Below are 26,408 nucleotides of genomic sequence, written 5' to 3'. Positions count from 1 at the left end.
GCGAACCAAAAGTACCGATATTTGCGCAAGAAAAATACATTAAAAGCAACCATAACTTACCTTTGACCTAGATTTCCTCTCTTATCCTTTAAGGCCTGCACCTAGTGACCAAGGCCAACCCTGAAATACAATGTATGAGTAGAACTGCAAATGTTTCAACCTCCTGAAATAGCGAGGCCAAGCAACTTGAAGCATGGCAGGCAATTAAAACAGAAGAATCGAGGTGGTAAGCAGTGCTGCCCCAAAATCCCACATATGCTAAGAACTGAGGCTCAAACAATGGACTAATAACTGTGGCAATGAGCCACACATTGAGGACCTGATAAGTATAAAAAGCTGCATTACCCCCACCTCAATCTGTGAAACCCAGACCGTATCTGACTGAACACATGACACTCACTGAACACTGATTGGCTGATCACATACACACCCCAACCAGAATCCTATAAAATAAACAGATATGTGTGAGATGCAGCCTTGGTAAGATGGTGAAACATGCTTAGAACCATAAAGAGCAGTGAACTGTGATGAGAGTACACGAAACAGAGGGAGATCAACCGTATGAAGCCGATTGTATGACTTCCCACCTAATACCAAATCGTTGGTTGCTGACAGACACACTGCCCCCAGCCAAAACCACCCCAGCCTGAGAGGAACCCCAAGAGCCCCTCTAACTCCCCACCAGACATCATGTCGAGCGAGCCCCCCCTAAAAGGCTGTAACTGCAGCATGAAAATGCCCGAAGCAGGTGGTCCCTACTCTGCCCATGGACCCCCTTTAGATCAGTACCTGTGTCTGCCCGTGAGAATGAGGAGAAACTATCCCAAATATCTAGATCTAAAGCACTGTGTATCATGGCAAAGCTTTTTTTTTTAAATTATTTACTGTGTGTTGTACTGTAATTACTTAGTGTTAAACTAAGCTGCTATGATAATAATTAATACATTATGTGAGTGTACAGCCCAGTGTTCCTAGTGTTCTCAAATAAATGTAGGCCAAAATGTATTCTGCTATATTTCTTTGGTAAAAAAAAAAAATAACCAAAATCTGATTGTATTATTTAGTCTGTGTGAAAGTTATAGAGTCTACAAGCTAAGGTATATGTATTTGAAAATTGATTAGTCCTGATGTACTGACAGACATTTCTTGAGGTGATAAAGGCCCTAAAATGCAGGACAGTACAAATATCCCCCAAATTACTGCTTTTTGAAAAGTCTACACCACAAAGTTTTATTTTTTTGTCATAATGTTTTGAAAAATTAAGAAAATAAATATTTTTTTTTCACAATTTCTTTTTACATACTGTCACCAGAGCAGTACAGTGTCACCATAGTGAGTTGTTTAGGATTTTCTTTTTTACACCATGATTGCCTATTACAGTGATGATCACTATATAAGCAATCATTTTTATGAATGACATTCATTCATGTGCAATTGTATACAATTGTAATTGGACACAGTTATCACATGGTACAGGTGTGGTGCGATTGGCCCTATACCATGTGATCAGTGTCATCAATCACAGAGATCACATTGTGTACAACTGACATGTGATGGCTGTGATTGGTCACAGAGATCACATAGTACTGTACAGGGGCTGGCCTGGTACAATGATCTGTGTTCCACCGGACACATCAGATCACAGATTGTGCTGCTGCGCAAGTCCTAGGGTGCGCAAGTGGAGGGACGTCATATGACGTCCACCCGTGATAATGGTGCTCCCGCACATGGCTGTATTATTATAAGAGGCCGGGCGGGAGGTGGTTAAACACATTTTGCACTGAGCGCATCCAAAGGACCCGGTACTGGAAGAAGAGGAATAATTTTTATGATATGCACAGTTTCATTTTGCACTTATATTTGGTTTTGTGTACTGTAACAAACTTCCATATTTTATTAATTTTGGAAAACACTATTTTCACTTTTTTTAATGATTGCTGCATCTTAGTGCTGCTGATCTCCTGCAATCACATCCTATCTACATGCATGCACTTAACTGATGGCTGCATGGCACTTCTCAGGGTGGTTTTCCTGATGGTGACAGCAGAGGACCATGTCAGCACAATGGGTGGGAACAAAGCTGCTTATAGTCTCCCCTTGAAGCTTGTGTGACAATGCAGGAGAGCAACTGGGAGACAGGGACACCCCCATAATAGGAAGTGCCTGAATAAAAACTTTCATGTCAGGATCACCAGGTAATGAAAGTTACAGATTTTTAAAAATTGAAAATGATTTGTGAACTTATGTTAACAGTTTAGATGTCTTATAAGATTTTAGTGAGTGTGTTAACATTTATGAATATCTTATGTTATTACCTATTTTGTATACATATTGTCTAAAATTCCCTCATGGAAAAGAAATTATTAGAATTTTTTTTAATGCACATTGCTTTAGAAGGAACACAGGTAACAATTTCCCTTTCTGCTATGCATCATTAAATTTGTCCAAAGGGTGGAGGCACCTTTTAGCAATTTAAACATTTTATGTGTAGTAGTGAAAATGTCTTCTTGTTTTACTCTAAAATACACCGCAAAGAAAACAATTCTAATCAGTATTTTCAGTCCAGAGGATTTACTTGCCTTTAAATATAGACAGGATTTTAAGACCTGTGTTAGTGGCACTATACAAAAAATGCTGCTTAGTCGGACATCAAGCTTTGGATTTGACTTTCACAGTCTGTTGGCAGATTGTAAAGAAATCACTACACCTGTGACTGTCACTGATTAATGAGTCTTCTCAAATTGTGTCTAGCTTTTTCTCCTAGCTCCGCTAGGTTTCTGTGTGGAAAGTGCAGTCTCTTGAACACACACTGCATAAAAAAATATTGCAGTTGCTTTACTAAGCCAGCACTGCAGTAGCAGACAATACACCCAAAGCCCTTTAACCCCACTGGATTTACAGACAGGGCATAAGCTCAATGTGTCATTTCCCAGACAAGTCACAATGTATGCAAAAGTAGACAAAAGACTTATTAGAGCACCATGAATTCAGCTTTGTCATAACCCGTCAATCCTAAGACTATCATAAAAAAAATCACCCCCAGCTTTGCAGAGCATTGTGTCATGTACTGGATTGACAGCCTGAACACCGTGCTTTAGAGACCGAGCATCCCTGCCTATTATTCTGGTGCCTTTTCAATACAATCATTCTTTGTTGGAGGACAGAACTATCTCTCTCTCTTGTCCTAGATACATGTTCTTGTCTTTTCTGACTCTCATCTTTATAGCCATGTCACTTAGAGCACAATAGTAAAAAATGGTACCTGAAGTTAAAATTCACTGGCTCTGTAGTTTTATTATTATGTTACAAACCTCTCATCAGAATGACTTTTTTTATACCTACATCACATTTTATTGTATTATATTTTAAGTTTAACTCACAGTATACTTATACTGTATATTTTACCATAATAGTTAGTAAGAGTAAAAGTAAAAGTTTTTTGTAATGCAGGATCAAGGTGAAACTTCCACTTAATTTGTTAGCTCGATATAATTTTTATAGTTGTATAGTTGGGGTTTATTAAAAATAATAATTATATATATATATATATATATATATATATATATATATATATATATATATATATATATATATATATATATACACACACACACACACACGGCATGTACAGCACATATTATAATATATGATAACATACACTATAAAAAAAGTTACATTATTGTATTGTCACTTCTACAACAACAACTTTGTACAGGAGGTTTAATTGAGGCAACACCTGAATGCCCTTGTACAGCTTAACCAGTTGCCGACCGCCGCACGCCGATGTACGTCGGTACAATGGCACGGGCAGGCATAAGGACATACATGTACGTCCCTTGCCTCCCGCGGGTCGGGGGCCCGATCGGGCCCCCGCCCGGTGCCTGCGGCGGTCGGTATTCGTTCGGGAGCGATCCCGGACGAGGGGACGGCCATTCATTCATGGCCACCCCCTCGCGATCGCTCCCGACGAATAGAAATCCCCGGTGACATCACTTCCTCTCCTGTAATGTAAACACAGGAGAGGAAGTGATGTATTCTCTCCTCCGTGTCGGTATTTTTCGTTCCGACACGGAGGAGAGCGGATCAGTAAGTTGCACCAACACTCACACACACAGTAGAACATGCCAGGCACACTCACACCCCCCCTTTACCCCCCGATCACCCCCCCAATTACCCCTGCCCCCCAGTCACAGTGACACCAATGTCATTTTTTTTTTTTTTTTTTTTTTTTTTGCATTGGTGTCATTTGTGACTGTAATAACTGTTAGGGCAGTTAGAGTTAGCCCCCTTTAGTTCTAATGTACCCCCCTAACCCCCCCAATAAAGGTTTAACCCCGTGATCACCCCCCGTCGCCAGTGTCACTAAGGCTGGGTTCACATTGCAGCGGTTTATGAGAACGAATGTGATTCGCACCGCACTGCAGTGCAAATCACATCCGATCTCTGTGCGATTCGAGTTCAGCCATTCGCCGCACCCGCCACACCCGCCGCACCCGCCGCACCCGCCGCAAATTCGCACGGGACCCTTTTTTTGGCCCGCAGCAGAATCGGATCGCATGGGTGTTCACACCATGCGATCCGAGTTTGCAGATCGCACTGCGATATGCGAACTGATCTGGGGGTGTCAGTAACATTTCACTGACACTCCCAGCAGTCGCATAGGGCAGTGTGAACTGCCGCCGGGAGGCATGCGATGCGGGAACCCGCCGCGGATTCGCGGCGTTTCCGCATCGCTCCAGTGTGAACCCAGCCTAATAAGCGATCATTTTTCTGATCGCCGTATTAGTGTCACAGGTGACGCTAGTTAGGCAGGTAGGTATTTAGGTTCGCCGCAGCTTTTTATAGCGCCAGGGACCCCCATATACTACCGCATAAAGCCCCCTGATTGCCCCCTAGTTAACCCTTTCACCAGTGATCACCATATAACTGTTACAGGTGACGCTGGTTGGTTAGTTATTTTTTTATAGTTTCAGGGCACCCGCCATTTATTACCTAATAAAGGTTTAACCCCCTGATCACCCGGCGGGTGTCATTTGTGACTAATAACTGTTAGGGCAGTTAGGGTTAGCCCCCTTTAGTTCTAAGGTACCCCCCTAACCCCCCCAATAAAGGTTTAACCCCGTGATCACCCCCCGTCGCCAGTGTCACTAAGGCTGGGTTCACATTGCAGCGGTTTATGAGAACGGATGTGATTCGCACCGCACTGCAGTGCAAATCACATCCGATCTCTGTGCGATTCGAGTTCAGCCATTCGCCGCACCCGCCGCACCCGCCGCAAATTCGCACGGGACCCTTTTTTTGGCCCGCAGCAGAATCGGATCGCATGGGTGTTCACACCATGCGATCCGAGTTTGCAGATCGCACTGCGATATGCGAACTGATCTGGGGGTGTCAGTAACATTTCACTGACACTCCCAGCAGTTCGCATAGGGCAGTGTGAACTGCCGCCGGGAGGCATGCGATGCGGGAACCCGCCGCGCATTCGTGGCGTTCCCGCATCGCTCCAGTGTGAACCCAGCCTAATAAGCGATCGTTTTTCTGATCGCTGTATTAGTGTCACAGGTGACGCTAGTTAGGCAGGTAGGTATTTAGGTTCGCTGCAGCTTTTTATAGCGCCAGGGACCCCCATATACTACCGCATAAAGCCCCCTAATTGCCCCCTAGTTAACCCTTTCACCAGTGATCACCATATAACTGTTACAGGTGACGCTGGTTGGTTAGTTATTTTTTTATAGTTTCAGGGCACCCGCCATTTATTACCTAGTCTCACTAGTGTACCCCTAAATTTAGGGGTGTCTACTTTCCAAAATGGGGTCATTTGGGGGGGGTTTGTGCCATCTTGGCATTTTATGGCCTTCAAAACTGTAACGCCCTTAGAAAGCCTGAAGGCGGTGCTTGGTTTTCGAGGCCCCGTACGCGGCTAGGCTCCCAAAAAGTCCCACATATGTGGTATCCCCATACTCAGGAGAAGCAGCAGAATTTATTTTGGGGTGTCATTTCACATATGCCCATGGCATGCGTGAGCAATATATCATTTAGTGACAACTTTGTGAAAAAAAAAAAAAAAAAAAAAAAAAGTTTGTAATTTTCCCGCAACTTGTGGCAAAATATAAAATATTCCATGGACTCAACATGCCTCTCAGCAAATAGCTTGGGGTGTCTACTTTCTAAAATGGGGTCATTTGTGGGGGTTTTGTGCCATCTTGGCATTTTATGGCCTTCAAAACTGTAATAGGTAGTGAGGAGTGAAATCAAAAAATTACGCCCTTAGAAAGCCTGAAGGCGGTGCTTGGTTTTCGGGGCCCCGTACGCGGCTAGGCTCCCAAAAAGTCCCACATATGTGGTATCCCCGTACTCAGGAGAAGCAGCAGAATTTATTTTGGGGTGTCATTTCACATATGCCCATGGCATGCATGAGCAATATATCATTTAGTGACAACTTTGTGAAAAAAAAAAAAAAAAAAAAAAAGTTTGTAATTTTCCCGCAACTTGTGGCAAAATATAAAATATTCCATGAACTCAACATGCCTCTCAGCAAATAGCTTGGGGTGTCTACTTTCTAAAATGGGGTCATTTGTGGGGGTTTTGTGCCATCTTGGCATTTTATGGCCTTCAAAACTGTAATAGGTAGTGAGAAGTGAACTCAAAAATTTACGCCCTTAGAAAGCCTGAAGGCGGTGCTTGGTTTTCGGGGCCCCGTACGCGGCTAGGCTCCCAAAAAGTCCCACATATGTGGTATCCCCATACTCAGGAGAAGCAGCAGAATTTATTTTGGGGTGTCATTTCACATATGCCCATAGCATGTGTGAGCAATATATCATTTAGTGACAACTTTGTGTAAAAAAAAAAAAAAATTTTTTTTTTTGTCATTATTCAATCGCTTGAGGCAAAAAAATAAAATATTCAATGGGCTCAACATGCCTCTTATCAATTTCCTTAGGGGGTCTACTTTCCAAAATGGGGTCATTTGGGGGGGTTTTGTACTGCCCTGCCATTTTAGCACCTCAAGAAATGAGATAGGCAGTCGTAAACTAAAAGCTGCGTAAATTCCAGAAAACGTACCTTAGTTTGTAGATGTGACAACTTTTGCGCAAACCAATAAATATACAATTATTGACTTTTTTTTTACCAAAGACATGTGGCTGAATACATTTTGGCCTAAATGTATGACTAAAATTGAGTTTATTGGATTTTTCTAATAACAAAAAGTAGAAAATATCATTTTTTTTCAAAATTTGCGGTCTTTTTACGTTTATATCGCAAAAAATAAAAATCGCAGAGGCAATCAAATACCATCAAAAGAAAGCTCTATTTGTGGGAAGAAAAGGACGCAAATCTTGTTTGGGTACAACATTGCATGACCGCGCAATTACCAGTTAAAGCAGCGCAGTGCCAAAGTGTAAAAAGACCTCTGGTCATTTACCAGCAAAATGGTCCGGTCTGAAAGTGGTTTAAGCAAACTACATTCCAAGCCACAATGCACAATTATATACTAAACTTCTCGTTAGCATGAAGCCAAAAAGTGATTGCTTAAATAATTTTATGGTGTTAAATGTAATACTTGGCATGTCAGAAGAGCTGAAAAAAGTAAAAGGCTAAAATAAATGAAGCCTCCTTCATTTTCCAATTAGCATGCCAAGAATAGGTCTCGAACCAAGGTGTAATTGTAACCTGTAGTAGAAATCCACAGCCTAGCTATGCTGCTAGACAGGAGTGTTTGAATCACACAACTAGCTGAACAGAATTGCAATTTTTTTGCAAACCAACACACTTGTATTTCAGCTCTTTATTCAGGTGCCTTGCTGCAGCTTAACTTTACAGATATAAAGAAACAGATACAGTATAGCTGGTTGACACACAAATGGCCATATGACAATTTGAAAACACAACTCTTTAACCACTTGACCTTCCTGGTGGTATTCCCGAGTGTGGCTCCAGGTTAAAATTTCAGTACCATTATCGGTAACGTCAAGCCACACTTGGGATTGCATTGCAGAATCCTGGTACAGGTAACTTACCTTGTTAACAGGATCCTGCGATGTCCCCCCGCCGTGTCCCCCAACAGGATTTTTAAAACAGCTTACCTGTAAAATCCTTTTCATTGATTTACATCAGGGGACACAGGGCCATAGTAGTTACTATGTGGGTTAATAGGCCACCAATAGGTGATGGACACTGGCACGCCCTAAGACCAGAAGTGCACTCCCTATATAACCCCTCCCATTACCTGGAGCCAAGCAATACAAGTGTATACCAAGAAGGGAGGGACCTCTGTGTCCCCTGATGCACATCAAAGAAAAGGATTTTACAGCTAAGCTGTTTTAAAAATCCTGTTTTCTTTTCATACATCAGGGGACACAGAGCCATAGTAGTTACTATGTGGGATGTCCCATAGCAATGGCAACTGAAGGGAAGGAGAGACAACAAAAAGGTAGGGCAAAAAAGAGGCTATATGACTCATACTGTAGCCTGCAGTACACTGCGCCCAAAGGCAATATCCTCATGACCTTTAACATAGATTTGATCAAATCTGGTAAATGCATGAACTGAAGACCAAGTAGCGGCCTTACAGATCTGAGCCATAGAGGCCTGATGATGCACCGCCCTGGTTGAGTGTGCTTTAACATGAAAAGGAGGAATTTTCTTCTTTAAGCCATACGCTTGAACAATCACTTGACAAATCCATTTGGAAATAGTAGATTTTGATGCTGCCTGTCCCCTTTCTGGACCTTCTGGCAGTACAAACAAAACATCTGTTTTGCGAAGCTGAGCGGTCGCCTTTAAATAGACTTTGATCGCTCTTACTACATCAAGGGAATGTAGTGCCTTCTCTTCCCTAGATTGGGCTCTGGGAAAAAAGAAGGAAGAATAATAAGTCACCACTTTAGGTAGGAGTTCAGGATGATGACGCAAAACCAACTAAACCTTATGCATTATCAAATATGGCTCTTTACAAGACAGAGCTGCTAGTTCCAATACTTTTCTAGCAGAAGAAATGGCAAACAAAAAGATTACCTTTCTTTCTTTCTTTCCCGTAAAGGCTCAAAAGGTTGATTCTGCAAAGCCGATAACACCAAATTTAAAACCCAAGGATTTAGAGGTGCCTTGATAGGGGGATCAATCTGTGTTACCCCCTGAATACAGCTACGCACCAGAGAGTGGGAAGCAAGAGGCCATTGAAAAAACACTGACAAGGCCGAGATCTGGCCCTTGATAGTACTCAAGGCCAGCTTCATTTCTAATCCCATTTACAGAAAATCAAGGATCCTACCTATGACATACTTCCTGGGGTGCCAACCCCTGGATCCACACCAAGAAACATATGCCTTCCAGACTCTATAGAAAATGATTTTGGAAGCCGGCTTCCTAGCATTAACCAAAGTAGACACTACTGAAGGAGATAACCCACAGTCCTTTAGAATGTGGGTTTCAATAGCCAAACTGTTAAATTTAGCAAGATTTATCCATCAGATAGGATGGAATACCGGACCTTGTGCGAGAAGGTCTGGCCATAATGTCAGAGTCCAAGGGACTCCTACTGCCATCTTTATGATCTCCGCAAACCAAGATCTTCTGGACATGCTGGGGCCACCAGAATCACCTCCTTTTGTTCCTGCTTGATCCTGTGGAGAAGGCACGGAAGTAGCAGAACTGGAGGAAATGCATAGATCAGTGAAAACGGATCCCATGGGAAGACTAATGCGTCTGTTCCACATGCTAGCGGATCCCTCGTTTGACACAAAGTTGTTGACTTTGTTGTTGAATCTGGACGTGAACAGGTCCACGTCCGGAACACCCCATCTCTGACATATCACTAGGAAGATGTCGGGGTGAAGAGACCATTCCCCCGGAAATAACTGTTGGCGACTCAAGTAGTCTGCCTGCCAATTTTCTATTCCTGGAATGAAAATTTCTGATAGGCAAGGAATGTTGTTTTCTGCCCAAGCTAGAACATGACTCACCTCTTTTTGGGCTGCACGACTTCTCGTGCCCCCCTTGGGATTGATGTAAGCCACAGCCGTGGCATTGTCGGATTGAATCCTGACAGGACAATCCCGTAGCCTGAGCGTCTAGGATCCTAGGGCCAGACGTACTGCCCGAATCTCCAAAATGTTGAGAGGCAAGGTCCTTTCTGATTTGGACCATCTCCCCTGGACAGAATCTTCTTCCAGGACTGCTCCCCAGCCTAGACATATGTCAGGAGATAAGCATATTGGAAAATCCAAAGCCTGAACCTTCTTGTTCCAGACCGACAGGATTGTGTTTTGTAGCAGTCTTGAGTGAAACCAACAATCTCAGGCACAGCCGAATGGAAGGACTTTTCTTTGCCTTGACAAGTTGAATTAGTCCTATAATGGAAAGGATTCTTGTCTGGGGTAAGACTACCTTTTTCTGTACGGTATCTATAACCAGCCCCAAGTACTGTAATCTCCTTGATGGTTTTAAGGAGGATTTTTCTAGGTTGAGTATCCAACCCAGAGATTACAGGTAGTTTACAGCTGTGACTAGACTTTGGTTTAGACCAGAGACTGAATGATCTATTAAAAGTAGATTGTCTAAATAGGCTAAAACCATTATGCCCTGAGCCCTTAATCTGGCTAAAGGAGGTGCCAGAATTTTTGAGAATACCCGTGGTGCGGTCGCTAGACCAAATGGCAGGGCCACAAACTGAAAATGATGATTTTCTATCTCAAAGCATAGAAATTTCTGGTGAGCGGGAAGTATTGGCACGTGGAGATATGCATCCTTGATATCGATTGATGTCAAAAACTCCCCTCCTTGCAGGATAGAAACAACCGATCGGATTGACTCCATGCGAAAGGATCGGATATTTAAGTGCCGGTTCAGATCTTTGAGATCTAGAATGTGTATTATCTCTCCGTTTGGTTTTGGAACTGTGAAAAGGTTTGAATAAAAACCTGTGCCCTGTTCCTCTAAAGGAACTTCTGATATCACCAGCTGGGATAAGAGATGATCCAGAGCTAGAAAGAGAGACTTATTTTTCTCTGGATCCCTTGGAACATTTGATCTTAGAAAACGAGGAGTTTGTAACCTAGAGAAACTGAAAAAGCCCCCCATCTTGACACTGCTCCTGACAGATCTTTAAAAATTGCAGGAGCCTTCTCCCCTCCCGAGCGAGCGGTGGTGCCCCTTCATAAGGAGGCTTTAGCATTCTGCTTTGCGGGCTTTCTGCCCCAAGACCTCTTTTGACCCTGGTGGTGCCCTTGGGGTCTTCCCCTTGAACCTGATGGTGGAGGCCATCGAGACTGCCTAGAGGCTGATGCCCCTGGCACAGGTGAGGAAGCACGCTTAAAGAAGAAATATTTAAACTTCTTCTTTACTGGTAAAAGAGAGCTTTTCCATTAGAGATCCTTTGGATGTATTAATTCATATCGTCCCCAAATAGCTGTTCACCATGAAAGGGGAAACTGGCCAAGAGTCTCTTTCACAGTGCTTCAGCTGACCAATTTTTCAGCCACAGAACTCTGCGAGAATGCACTAGTCCTAGCATAAGCCGTGAGGCTTGGATGATAGAATCTTTCATAGCATCTACTGGGAAACATAGTGCGTCTGATCTGCCAGCCCTGCTGATCAGGCAGACTCTTAAGTATCTCCAAAACTGTTCCTTAATGGACTGAGATACACCAATTGCCGCAAGAACCGACTGCGTTACTGAACTTGCTAAAGTCATATTGCTTTTAGAAAAAAGTTCCAACTTTCTATCTGTTGGATCCTTTAACCTCAGTGCATTATCCAACGGACATGTGAGACTCTTTTTCACTGAGGCGATTGCAGCATCAATTACTGGAACGCCCCATTTCTCATAGAAATCCTCTTCCATAGGATATAGTGTAGAACATTTTTTGGGAGGATAATACTGCTTATCCGGATGTTCCCATTCAGAATATATAAGCTTTTTTAGCCATGAATGAATAGGAAAGGCATCCCCAGATGGGGGAGATTTTAGTGATCCCAAACCAGAGGTGGGTTCATCAAAAGCCTATGCTTCAGGCAGCAAAAAGGTTGAATAAACCAATTTAGTAAGAGAGTGTACAAGCAACCTGTCTTGTGATGCTTCTCCCTCTATTTTAGGATTCTTGGAAGAGGATATATTAGTATCTTCCACATTTCTTGGAAGATCTTCCTGATCCCCTGCCCCCTGCACCTCAATATGAGGGTCCTGAGCACTAGATGGGGATCTGCTACGTTTAGTCCCACTATGGAGAGTGATCATAGCATCAATCTTCTTTTCCAAATTAGAAAATGGTAGAAGAGAAAACCTCCTGTGTGATATATATAGGGCCTGAAGTGTCTAGCGCAGCTGCAATAACAGTCTCCCCTGACAGCTCAATCTGACCGGCCGCATCACTCTCAGAGGAGGATGAAATTCTTTTGGAAATGTATTTAGTTTGTTGTGAAACCACTGAGCCCTTAGAACCCTTTGAGGAGTTACTAGTCCCTCTTCCACTCATAGCCTGAAGCACAAAGCAGAGGCACTACCAAAAATAATGTAGACTGCTAGGTTATAGTCCAGCACTACAAAGCTGCTATTAATGCCTAGCCTGGTAAAGTAACAATGTGTCAAAAGGAAATGTCTCTGTCACCAAACCTGATGTAAGCCACTTCTGCTCATGTGTCCCTCCATAGCCAGCAGCAGCAATACACACAGTGCTTCACTTAAAAACTTCCTCCACGTGTAGCCGACGTTAGCCCCGCCCCCTTGTGCTGATTACGCCCCCCCTTTTCAAAGTTTCCAGTATAAGGCGATGAGTGTTCAATACAGCCCCCAGTGGTGACACATAGGCATGACAACATTATATACTTAAAAGGAGAAATTCAAAAGAAAATCCAAAGATATTTCTTAGAAAACTCCACTTACTTTCCCGCCCCAGGGTTATCGGAGATAAACACAATCTCCACCCTTCACGGTGGGCTCCGAAACCTTCAGGAACAGGGCAACCTAGAGGTTACCCACAATCCTGGAACTGCAACAGCACCCTGCCAGTAAAAACTTTATGGCTTTACTATCAAAAAATACTGGATGCCAGGGTCCAGCTCTCTAAGATTTTCAAACAAAACCTAGTTTCTTCAGACATGAGTCCTGGGTACCATTCCTTAGGGCCATTAAAGAACACTCTGAACGGATCCGGTCAGCATGGCTAGCCCCAGCAAAGATTGCTCCAGTGGAGCTCAGCACAGCACAGCACATCTTTACTGGTGACCAAAACTGAGGTACTCCCGGTAATGGGAGGGGTTATATAGGGAATGAACTTCTGGTCTTAGGGAGTGCCAGTGTCCATCACCTATTGGTGGCCTATTAACCCACATAGTAACTACTATGGATCTGTGTCCCCGATGTATGAAAAGAAGAAAACGATTTGTAAGTGTCAAAAAGAGGCTCGGTCCGTATGGTGGTATGATTATGTCACATTTTTTCATCTCAAAGCGTTACATTGTTTCGCATAGAAATTTGGCATTTCATCTTATGGGCCTGTAATTCTTAGTAATAACACACTTAAATCTGTCCAAACAAGAGTCTAGTAGACATCCCGGGTATGATAAAGTTTGAAACACAAAATCATAAAATTATAATATAATAAATAACTATAAATGAAAAATAATAATAATAATAATAAAATTAATTTCCCCACGATTCACTATCGCTCACTTCTGCAAGTGTTCTAATTTACTATCGCTGTTTTCTAGCTGGTCTAAAACCACTTTTGACGTAAAGGGACACTTTTTGGTTGCCATGGACAATCTCAAGTTTCCAGGCAGATAGAACAGTATATGAAATATAAAAGTGCATGCAGGGCACTGGACAAATCATTAGGGACAAAAGGGATGTGAAATGATTTGATACAGTAATGTAATCTGTAAAATTACAATGTACTGTATGTGTTATGTATTTTGTACTTTTTGAATTTGCTGCCGGTCTCTGCCCCCATGCGTTGCGACTCTCACAGGGAACGGAGCCTGGCACACAGAGCTCCGTGCGGAGGATCCGGCAGGGGACATAGTAGGGGGGGGGGGGAAATCGCAGGAATCTGGTGATAAGGTAAGTTACCTGGACCATGATTCTGCAATGAAATCCCGAGTGTGGCTCGGGGTTACCACTAATGGTACTGAAGTTTAACCCCGAGCCACACTCGGGATTACCGCCAGGAGGGTTAATAAATGTACAACATTCACTACACTTCAATTTAGCGGTGTATTGAAATATGTGCTTTGTCAACTTGTAACCATCAAATAACTTCTAATGAAAAGGTCAAAAAAGTTTTTAAACCCAATACAATCTGAAGCTAAATTTTATATTATTGATATGGCTGCATAAAACTGAAAATATTTGATTTAATGCCACTGTCATTAATACTCTAGCAAACAAATGTGAAAATGCCTTTCTTTTTTTAAGCAAAGAGGACAAGGCCCAGCAGTTCTAAAGTGCAGCTTGATCTGATAGCATGACTTATCTCGACCGTGGAAAGATCAGATTCATAAGAATTCTTGCCAGCAGCAACTTAAACTGATGACATACTAGGTTTGCAGATTACAACCACAAAACAGTTGGCAGTAAGATGAGACTCCCTGTAGATATTAAGATAGCTTGGCAGTGATCTTAATACCAGACAACACTGAACATTTACAGTATATGGTAAATTACATTTTTGATGTTTTTAGTAGTTTAACTGCTAAAGTGTACACAGCTTTCATCTAAATTGGATATATCTATTTTTTGATTAAATGAAGGATATCAAGTATGAAAGTAGGTTTTAAAACTGAAATGAATAAGGACTGACTTAACAAAACCCGATGATTGAAGTATTATATACAGGCTGTAACTGTGGCATTAATTATGACATTATTATTATTGGTAATAATCTTGCAGATCCTTACAGTGATTAGAGCTATACTGGTTGTTGAAAAAAAAGGGCCCAAGAGTACAAGAAGTAAGATCCCAAAGATCTATAATTCTAGAATACTATGGATATTTGGGCTGGAAAATGTTCCTATGCCATTGGTAAGGTAGTGAACTTCAATGGCAGCATAATGAGCCCCACAAAAATTCTCCCTGTTCAACATAGAATTTTTGTATTTGTTCAGCAAAAAATAAGCATCAGTTTCTTATTGTGGCACACTTTTAATTCTTTATTATTGTATGTATACATAATACATTATTTTATGTATTATTATACATAATTCATTACTATATATTATGCTAATGCACTATGAGCTGTAGATATAATCATTTTCAGTTTCATAAAAACCTAAAAATGATTCCCAGGATTTCTTCAGGGTGTAAAGGTTAAGAAAGATTGATACGACAAGAAAAAGGTTTTTTGCACTTGAAAATATAACACAATAAAAAAAAAAAGAGTACATTTTTCCTGCAGTGGGGTCCATATATTTAACAGAAAACTCTAATGGTTTGAGATTTATATTAATTTAATATTAGTTTATACATTCTCTAAATGTGATTTTTTACTATGTACAATATTACAATAGAATATTAATTTTACAAATAAATATTTAAACCAGGGTGAACAGATAACTCAAGGAAGGAGGAGTTGCTCCTCAGACTTATTCAGTTGTGAATCTTTTTTTGTTAAAGAGCGGCTAAGAATAGACAGGTTAATATGTAAAAGATAGCTAAAAGATCCACCTTATGGCAGGAAATTATTTTTCTATTTTCAGTCCAAACCAAAATACATTTGCTTTAAAAAGTCAGTGGTTCTAAACATACAGGATAATGAAGGTCTAGAATGCATTCTGTGGCACAGTATTTATTCTGAGAGCATAACTGGTTCATATCACTAATTAGCTTGACTATGGCATAAGAGAGTACCTGTGCAGTAGCAGCCCTCCCAAGGTCACAGGATTCGCTTGTAAACAGTGTGGTAACAATGCTGACCAATTCCACCCCTCTTTCATTGTGGTAGACTGTTGATAAAAATAAAGAAGGTTTTATTAGTTATTAATCACATCTATTAATTTATCTGTGATAGACGAACGAAAAGGGTAAGACAGACTTAGCCTGTTAGTATAAATCAAATGCAGACAGGCAGGTTTTTATCCCAATAAGACAACAATTAATTTACAAATCCACTAAGTGATGTAGTCATTATTTATTAAAATATAAATCAATTTTTCTACCACATTCCAACTGTTAGTGGCAATTTGCCCAAGCACTTTGTCTGAGAGCTTCAGCCTTTGTTTGAAAGGAGAAATAAATGGATGCTTTGAATGTGCAGTAACAATTTACAATTTCCTACTGTCAGCAAGAAGTTTACCAGGAAATAAACAGAGGGGGAGCTAGGATTTATATTGCATGATGTATCTTAATTAGAAGCCATTTTATGGTTCTAATCTAAAACTGGTACAAAGAATTTAAATAAACAGATGGCACACATACTGATCTGAGAGCATGAGAATCTCAAACTCTTGTTATGTATGACCGATTGCACAATAAATAAGGACTAATTTACACAATGGTTATAATAAAAATTTCTGAGATACAAATATATATGTATGCATTACATAAATGCGTCTGAGTTGGCATGTATGTGCAATGTACACAGATGCTGATAGTAGTCTGGAAGGGGAGGGCCCTACCACTTAAACTACAATGTAAATTATATTGAAAATACCCATTTACATCACCTTTCTAAATAATTTGATAATGTACAACTTTGGTACCCAACTTCTTTTTATTATTTTTTTTTACTTAAGACCTAATAATGCTGTTATGAGTGGTCACTCACAGCTTGTGCATGCTGGTAGCGCAGAGCAGACCATGCACTGCTGTTACCCACTGCAAATTACACATTTTGCAATGTGTTAGCAAATGTTGAACAGTTCACCAACCAGCTGACAATACATTGCACATTTCCAAGTATTGACCAGTAGATTTCAGTGCTGCTGGATCAGCAGTGTTCATTTTAGTGTTGATCTGGCTTTGGGTACAGATATTTTGGGTGCCTAATGAGATAAATATGTTCTTGCAGAGGTTAATTGTTAAGCAATGGGTTCAAGTCAAGTGTTAGAATTGTGTTAAAGTGTATCTAAATCTATGAACAAAAACGTAATGTATAACAGCTTTCCAGTCCACTAATGCTGTAGTTGCATTCTTTTTCAGGTTTTTCTTTTTCCATTTTCAGCCTGTGATTCTGCCAGTAATACACTTCTGGTCCTTGTGGGAGAAAGCTCCTTCACTGTACTGTATCTACAGAAGAGAAGAATTGTCACCTAGGATGGGAAGTTTCTTAGGGCTACAGAACATTTTCCCTCTCATCCTCTCCATAACATAGGGAGGAAGTGTTTTGTGGTCCACAAATGGGGAACTGAGTAGGGCCGATACACTGCTTGAGAATTTAGTGCAGATGAGGCACAGGTTGTCACAAACTCACTAGATTTCTGTCAGGATCAATATTTAATTTTTCTGCATTTATTTAACAAATCAATGGTGCATCTATTAGACTGAAGGGGACTTTCATTGTTAGTATGTACATACACTTTAAGGGTTAAAGTCGAGGTTAAGGGTTTAAAAGTGGAATAAAAGACCTGTATTCAATTTACTCCCCACAATCAGTTAAACAGTAGTTGTGTGTAACAATCCATTGTTATGTGTAAAATGTTTTAAATCTGTTTGTACGTTCATACAGTTAGGGGGCTAGTGGGCGTATCTCATTCCTTCTGCTCCTCCTGTCTGAGCACATGTCTGTCTAATAAATGTGGATGCTTGTGCATCCTAATCCATGAGAAAACATATGACGTTACAGATGGGGCTGGACAGGACATGGGCAGGGCTGTGCTGCTTGCACAAACTCTGACAAAGGTACCAGGAAGTACCCATTAGAAGACACATTTGGCTGCACAGGAAACCGTTGTCAGTGAAGCAGAGGAGAATTGCTGGATTTCTAGATCACACATTTAGCAATTCCAATACTGCATAATATACAATTTGTATATATTATATATAAAAATAAAGAGTAGTTTTTCATTTTTCACTGGAATTCCACTTTAAAGAAAAACTTTACGCATAACAGTTTAATTGTTATTTAACAAAATAACATACATTCCACATAATAATTATGCTACCGAAATTAGTGTGTGCTGTAAATTGCCTCCAGAATTGCTCATGTTTCTTCTTGCTGGATGACACCATTTTGTTGAAGCCAGTTACTTCCTTATTGGAAACTCTCCCCCTCTCCTTGGTTTCAAAAACTATACATCTCTTTCTATAATTAAAATATGTACATTTTCAGCCTTGGTTGTATGTCTTGGCTTAGCTAGAGAGGAAAGCTGACAGAAGCTTTACAGTGCTGAAACTGACAGGCTGCTGATGATGGAGAAAGGAGAAAGATTCAGAGAAATAAGATAAGACACTATCCTTGCAAGTTCAACTCTTAAATGCCTCAGTGGCAGAAGAGTTTGTCCTGTCATCTCTCCTGCTTTTCTTTTCTCCCTCAGCACAGTCTGCATCATTCCTATTGCTTTCTTCCAAGCGACAGTAAATCTGCTATCAGCTGATCAGCCTCTAGTGGTTCTGATTTTAGGCACAGTGCTGAGAATGGAAAGCAACTGGCCTGTGCAGAGCAGGGTGAGACATTGCATTACTGGATTTCAAACAGTGTAGGCACATTTTTTAAAAGGGACCAGCCTGAAGTGCTCTATTAGGACTTTTTCTGACTAAATTTCAAGGAATAAATAATTAATCATGTGATTAAGTATTAAGATATCATTTTAGGGGTTACGTGTTAGGGTCTACTGTACTTTACAGTCAGGGATAGGCCATGGCTTAGGGACACTTAGAGCAAGTTGTTTTATTTGCTTCTTTTTAACACAAAAAGCCTGCACTGTTCCATGCAGTGACTATGTCAGCTCATATTGGATATATTTGCCAATTTTTAGGTGGATAATGCAAAAATCTAACCGTAGGCAATTTCCTTATTTGTTACATATTACAGTTTTCACAAATCCCAGTTCCTTGACAAAGATTTGGGATTTGTATCTGAATCCCAGTGAATCCACTGTTCTTGGACTCTATTTAGCAAAATAACTATTTTACCTGTCATTCCAGAGCATCATAAACATTTCACAGTGGAATTCTAAAGTTAGCTGCAAATACTAGTACTAGGTGAGCACAACTTACTAGTACAGTGAATAGGAATGCTCTTCCCAAGCAGACCATGTATTTTGCCAGACCACGGAGTAAGCCTAGGTTTCAACCAGGATGTGACTGCTATTAGTTTCTATGCCACAATTACACTCTATGGCTCTCTGTGTTACCAAGTGACTGGAAAAATTTCAGACCCTGAGCTATCACTGAATGTCATTTTGAGCATCTGACTGCCCAAAAGGAACCATTCTGGAGCACCTGAGTACCAGTGCATGCACATAAAACACCCCGGAAAGAAGTCTGCTATAGGTGAAAAGCCACACCAATGGTCATCCGGTTCTTAACAGGCCACTCTACGTGAAAACGAAGATATTTATATGCCGTACATACAGCATATACACGGAAGCGGCAAGTTAAAAATGAATAAAACAAAATGCTGTTGACCCATACAACTGTAAATACATCAATATAAAAAAAAACACAATAATTTCATATGAATGGAATGTTTGAAGTAATCAGAATTTGATCCATTTTTACTGAGATATTGACGGTCTTTCAGCAGTTCCTAGATGCATCTATTATATTAATTAACAAAAAATATCTTGCTATTCAGTTTCCTACCTCACTCTCAGCACTTATACCAGGTAGTGTGAATGTATGCAGAGGGTTAAAAGATGAAATCTGGTCTTCTGCACTGGTCAAGGTCATATGAAATGCTTTTGAATGTGCTTCTGCCTGCTCAGAATGTTGGGAAGACAATGCCTCATTCAGGTAAACCTACAATGCAAAGCGGCATAGCAGAGGTATTAGCACAGAACAATGTCCATTTATGGCAACAGCACCTTTATTTCATGAAGACAACACTAATAGTTATGATATGTTGTTCAAGACTAACTAAGTCTTTTAAAGGCATATGTGGTATCAACACATGAAAAAGACAGTAGAAAAAAATAAACTACAAAAATGATTATCGAAGAAATACAAGGTAAAACACAGTACATATTTAAATTGCATCATAGTTACTATTAAATTTAAAAACAAATTCAGCATAATCAATGTAGAGTGCCCACTGCCTGGATATACTGTAAAAATAAAATGTTGACTTCACTTTTCTCGTTGTATATTTTCAGTTTATCTAACAAAATTACATAACACACCATATGAATTTATGTTTTTTTTTTTTTTTAGAAAGACATAGGAAAAATCTGGAAATAGAACCCATTTGTAGTTTTAGGGTAAGAATACATATTCACTAAGATCTTAATAAAAATGTCTTGTTTGGGCTGAGTTCCATGCAGGTGTCAGTAGATATTTAATATGAGAACTAATGTACCAAGACAGGAATAGAAGCATGGGAACTTTTTTACATCTCCTTATATATTTTATTTTTATTTTAAATGCAAGTGTAAACCACTTGCCGACCACCTAACTGGGAAAATATATCACTAATTTGACGTTTAATACCGGAGTTATGGCTGCAGCTAGATGCCATAACCTCGGAATTAATTTTTCCCTCAGGCGCTTGTCTTTCTGCTAAAAGTGATCCGAGCGGCAGATTCTTTCAGAGCTCAGATCTCTCCATAAAGAAGACCTGTCATGCTATATTGTTATTGCAAGGGATGTTTACATTTGTTTCGATAGCAACAAAAGTACTTAAAAAAATTGTTTTAAATTGACAGTGTAAAAAAATAAATAAATAATTAAATACAATATTAAAATGCCCCTGTCCCCCTGTACTCGCGTGCAATGGTGAACACATATGTAGGTCATGCCCACATATGTAAATGGTGTCTACACATGTGAGGTATTGCCACGAACATCAGAGCAAGAGCAATAATTCTAGTATTAGACCTCTTCCGTAACTCTAAAGTAATAACCTGTAGATATTTTTAAATTGTCGCCTATGGAGATTATTATGTACCGTCGTTTGTCACCATTCCACTAGCGTGCAATTTTAAAGCCTGACGTGGGTTATATTGTGTTTTGTTTGTTTTTTAATTCATTAACATTTATTTTTTCCCCAAAAAACTGCATTTGAAAAACCGCTGCACAAAAAAAAATTGCAACAATCGCCATTTTATTCTCTAGGGCCTCTGCTAAAAAAAATGCATAATGTTTGTGATTCTAAGTAATTTTCTAGCAAAAAATACATATTTTTACTTGTGTCAGAAAAAGGCCCGGTGAGCAAGTGGTTAAAATTTTCCATTGAGGATATATAGAGTGATTGGTCTCTCTTCCCTCCAAGGATTCATGTTGCCCTGCTAGCAAATATTAAGAGGATTGTTGGTTCTAAAATTCTAATTAGTCCAGAATGTGAGCCTGCGCAAATGCATGCTCATGTGATTCCATGGTTCCCAGCACCACCTTTCATATACAGTATCTCACAAAAGTGAGTACACCCCTCACATTTTTGTAAATATTTTATTATACCTTTTCATGTGACAACATTGAATAAATTCCACTTTGCTACAATGTAAAGTAGTGAGTGTACAGCTTGTATAACAGCGTAAATTTGCTGTCACCTCAAAATAACTCAACACACAGCCATTAATGTCTAAACCGCTGGCAACAAAAGTGAGTACACCGTTAAGTGAAAATGTCCAATATGGGCCAATTAACCATTTCACCTCCCTGATGTCATGTGACTTGTTAGTGTTACAAGGTCTCAGGTGTGAACGGGGAGCAGGTGTGTTAAATTTGGTTTTATCGCTCATTCTCTCATACTGGTCACTGGAAGATCAACATGGCACCTCATGGCAAAGAACTCTCAGAGGATCTGAAAAAAAGAATTGTTGCTCTACATAAAGATGGCCTAGGTTATAAGAAGATTGTCAAGATACTGAAACTGAGCTGCAGCACGGTGGCCAAGACCATACAGTGGTTTAATAGGACAGGTTCCACTCAGACCATGCCTCACCATGGTTGAACAAAGAAGTTGAGTGCATGTGCTCAGTGTCATATCCAGAGGTTGTCTTTGGTAAATAGACGTGTGAGTGCTGCCAGCATTGCTGCAGCGGCTGAAGGGGTTGGGGGGTTGGCCTGTCAGTGCTCAGACCATTCGCCACACACTGCATTAAATTGGTCTGCATGGCTGTTGTCCCAGGAGGAAGCCTCTTCTAAAGATGATGCACAAGAAAGCCTGCAAACAGTTTGTTAAAGACAAGCAGACTAAGGGCATGGATTACTTGAACCATGTCCTGTGGTCTGATGAGACCAGGATAAACGTATTTGGTTCAGATGGTGTCAAGCATGTTTGGCATCAACCAGCTGAGGAGTACAAAGACAAGTGTGTCTTATCTATAGTCAAGCATGGTGGTGGGAGTGTAATGGTCTGGGGCTGCATGAGTGCTGTCGGCACTGGGGAGCTACAGTTCATTGAGGGAACCATGAATGCCAACATGTACTGTGACATACTGAAGCAGAACATGATCCCCTCCCTTCAGAGGCTGGGCCGCAGGGCAGTATTCCAACATGATATCGACCACAAACACACTCCAAGATGAGCATTGCCTTGCCAAAGAAGCTGAAGATAAAGGTGATGGACTGGCCAAGCATGTCACGAGACCTAAACCTTTGTGGGGCATCCTCAAATGGAATGTGGAGGAGCGCAAGGTCTCTAACATCCACCAACTCTGTGATGTCGTCATGGAGGAGTGGAAGAGGACTCCAGTGGCAACCTGTGAAGCTCTGGTGACCTCCACGCTCAAGAGGGTTAAGGCAGTGCTGGAAAATAATGACGGCCACACAAAATATTGACACATCGGGCTCAATTTGGACATTTTTACTTAGGGATGTACCGTACTCCCTTTCCAGCGGTTTAGACATTAATGGCTGTGTTGAGTTATTTTGAGGGGACAACAAAGTTATACAAGCTGTACATTCACTAATTTACATTGTATAAAAGTGTAATTTCTTCAGTGCTGTCACATGAAAAGATATTATTAAATATTTACAAAAAGGTGTGTACTCACTTTTGTGAGATACTGTATTCCCACTGCATCCTCTGCCAAACACAATAAGGCTGGGTTCAAACCGCCGACAGATGTGGCTCAGAGCAGGGGTCCGATGTGTTCCTTTTCTCCATTTTAGGGATGAATCAGGGCTACGTTTTTGCCTGAATTCGGCCCTGAAACTGAGCCAAAGATGTACAGCACTCCTGTGCAAGCCGTTCCACAGCCGCAACAGAGATGTGTGAACTGGCTCCATAGAGAGGCAGTCACAATCTCCTGTCATGTGAATTGGATGCAGGGAAACCCGCATCCAATTTACATAGGTGTGAACCCAGTGTAAATCATAAGAAGGAGATTACACAGTAGAGCAATATAATAAGCTTGCTAAATCCTGGTGCATGAACTTTCTGATTTTAGTTATGCTTCTTAGATATGACTAACTGAATTTACTTGCTATCTGCATTTACTTTTTAAATTTTCTTTCAGCATAATGATATTTTTAATACGATCAATCTATCTCAGGATAGTTAAAGTGGAAGTAAACTCCCCTATCATTTTCAGTCAAGGAAGCTGCCATTTTTTCCTCTATTTAATCTTCAACTGCTATGGTGCTGCACATGTGATTCGTTATGACACCAGCCATTGGATGGTTTTATAGTTTGGCTGAGAGCACAGCCAATGTGCAGTTAGCATTCCTGGCATGCCTTTTTTTTAACTGTTTAAATCCATGGGTTTACTTCCACTTTAAAATGGTTCCCCAAAAAAATGCCAGTCCACATGCGCTGACTACTCCAACTGAAATGATGTGTGCTGTTTTCGCTTCCTCTTCTATCTTCGACACATACCCACACTTGTACACTGCTATGTGTGTTTGTGTGTATATACAATTTAACTATATCTATCTACACATGCACACACAATTTTGATTTCAACATGGAAAAAAAAAGAGGAAGTATACAGTATGTGCCATTGTGTATATGGCATATACAATTTTTTACTGCAATAACCTTTTGGTAGACAAACCCCACTGCAATGTAAATATGCAGAATTCTACTGCAATAATAGGTCTGCCATTGACTTTAAAAAGTATTACTATGCCTTTGACGAACGCTTAGCTGCCAGCATACTCTGCTTCAACCCAATACACACCTAATTGCTCGGCAAAAAGGCAGTTTCCCTACCTCATTGAGCTGGATGATGTGATGAATTTGCCTCAGGTACTCGCTGCCACCTGGTTTGTGGCAGATATCCAGCACCATCATATTTATTTTCTGCTCAGTCAAATTGAGCCTGTTGCCTTGAACTTTTTCTGTTGAACTGTCTTCTTGCATTGCAATGTCACTGGAAAAGGGAAAAAGTGTATGACATTAGATTTTTCTGAAACAATAATATGCACAATAAAATCCTTTTAGTGCCTTCTTGAACTGCAATGCCCCTGGCATGGGCACCTGTCCAGCAGAGTCTGCACACACATTATCATTGCACATTCAATTTCTAAAATTCCAGTCAATATTATTACAGGTTTTTGGGCCTCGGGAAAATTACTATCATTATCAGTAAAGCAAGATATTTTGTCAAGCCAAATATTTTTAGAGTCTATCTACAAGGTAACAATTTTAGTTTTCATTATATGATAGCCAATCTTGATTTTTTTTAATCCTAAACATACCTGCCCATTGATTTTTGGAGGAGGAAAAAAAACGAATTTGAGTCAAAAGGTTAGCAACTATAAAAGTAACAAATTAATACGCTCTGACTTATTCTACATGATTGCTTTAGAAATAGAGTATCTAAATTTCACTATTTACATTGAAGGTACAATGAGAAAGTCAGGGGACACTGGATAAATATGCAGAATAATTACATGGAAGTAATGTTTGAAGAGGACATAAAGTTAATCAAAGCATTAGGGAGACAAACAGTTGTTCTTAGCTTTAGTTCTGGTGCTTGAAATATTATTAAAGTAAATGAAGACTAATGTTACGGCTATCATTAATACCACCACTGTTAACAGCCTTGTCCTTTGGATAACAATTGTATGTTTAGTAATAACCATAGAATGGCTAAAGTAGATGTAAACCCAATAACCCAATCACTAAAACTTAAAGTAATCATAATCCAGTTTGGGGTTTACATCTACTGTAAAAATTTAGCTCTGTTTCACACCAGTGCGGCTTTGAAATCATGCTACTTCATTGCGATTTCAAAGCCACAGAACAGATGTCTATGCAAGTCGTAATGAAATCGGAAAAAAGTGGGGCAGGAACCTCTCTCTGAGTCATGGCAATTTGATCGGTTCCATTGGAGTGCGACATGTCATGCGATTTTGAGATGGTCAAATTGTATGACAAATTACATCGGTGTGAACGAAGGATCATTGTCACGTTACCATTCAGGACTGTGTGACCAGTAACCTTGCGTTAATAAGCCCTCACTCTCACCCACGCATATTCATAGCACCAGCATCCCTTCTGAAATCACAGCTGGAACCAAAATACCCAGTTTTGCAGTCTACAAGGTGCTGTAACATCACTCCCTCCATCGCGTGACAATGCGCAGGCCTAAAGATTGCCTGCTAGAAACATGAACTGTCACACGGGAGGAGATCATATGTGCCTAGATACCCAGACGCACCAGGTATTTTTTTTCACTGCTGAGGCAAAGGAAGGAATAGCAGTGGAGCACTAGAATTATATTAGTGGGTCAATGGGGGGGGGTTGGGCTTTTCACACAAACTGTATCTCTTTAAGGTGCCCATTTACATGCAGATTACTTGGAGATAAGGCTCGTTTTAGATGTAATCAGCATGTGCATTTATTTCCACTGACTTTCCCACATTGCTTTTCAATCAGATATCACTTGCATGGAATGGTACATTCAGGTGCTCCAGGGTACACTGAAGTGTGTGTCTGTTCTGAATTTGCCACCAAAACACATACTGTTTATTGTAGATAAAGGTGCCTCTATCAGACAAGCTTTATTTATTGTATAAAATACATTTTGTAGGGGGACCACTCTTTCCAATGTTTTTTTAATCCAAAATAGTTTTTATTTGTATTGAAATGGGTATAACGTAACATCAATTGGCAAGTTATCAATTTACTGAAGACAAATGAAATGAGAGATCTAATCACAGACAGTTCTCAGGAATAAGTGCAATATATTATAGCAACGCCCAAATAACTAAAATATAATTTACTGAGAAACTATGGAAACCAAAACCAAAAGTATCATGTGCTGTCTCAAATATAGGAACTTCTGGAACCTTAAGTACCTTAGTACCCTTAAGCAGCACATATATGACTCAAATTCTTTCATTCAACCAGCTGCTTGAAGAAAAT

The 26,408-nt window shown here is 40.3% G+C and overlaps 1 protein-coding gene across 4 annotated transcripts in view; it reads right to left on the bottom strand.

Moving 5' to 3' along the window:
• KIAA0825 (KIAA0825 ortholog) overlaps positions 1 to 26,408 on the bottom strand; it is a 760,685-nt gene that overhangs the window by 366,347 nt on the left and 367,930 nt on the right. For 3 of the 4 annotated variants that reach the window (XM_077462388.1, XM_077462390.1, XM_077462389.1), the window contains 3 exons: positions 24,249 to 24,408; positions 19,739 to 19,894; positions 15,845 to 15,939 (listed from right to left, as the gene is read on the bottom strand). In XM_077462388.1, coding sequence (XP_077318514.1) covers positions 15,845 to 15,939; positions 19,739 to 19,894; positions 24,249 to 24,408 — 411 coding nt within the window. Of the gene's footprint in view, positions 1 to 15,844; positions 15,940 to 15,983; positions 17,222 to 19,738; positions 19,895 to 24,248; positions 24,409 to 26,408 lie in introns of those variants that run through there. The other variant, XM_077462391.1, reaches the window with a different exon arrangement.

Source organism: Lithobates pipiens, unplaced genomic scaffold (assembly GCF_037356315.1).
Source record: "Lithobates pipiens isolate NorthernLeopardFrog02 unplaced genomic scaffold, aLitPip1_a1.2 Scaffold_3, whole genome shotgun sequence".
In the NCBI taxonomy this organism is placed as follows: Eukaryota; Metazoa; Chordata; class Amphibia; order Anura; family Ranidae; genus Lithobates; species Lithobates pipiens.
This window is presented reverse-complemented; position numbering and strand designations above follow the sequence as displayed.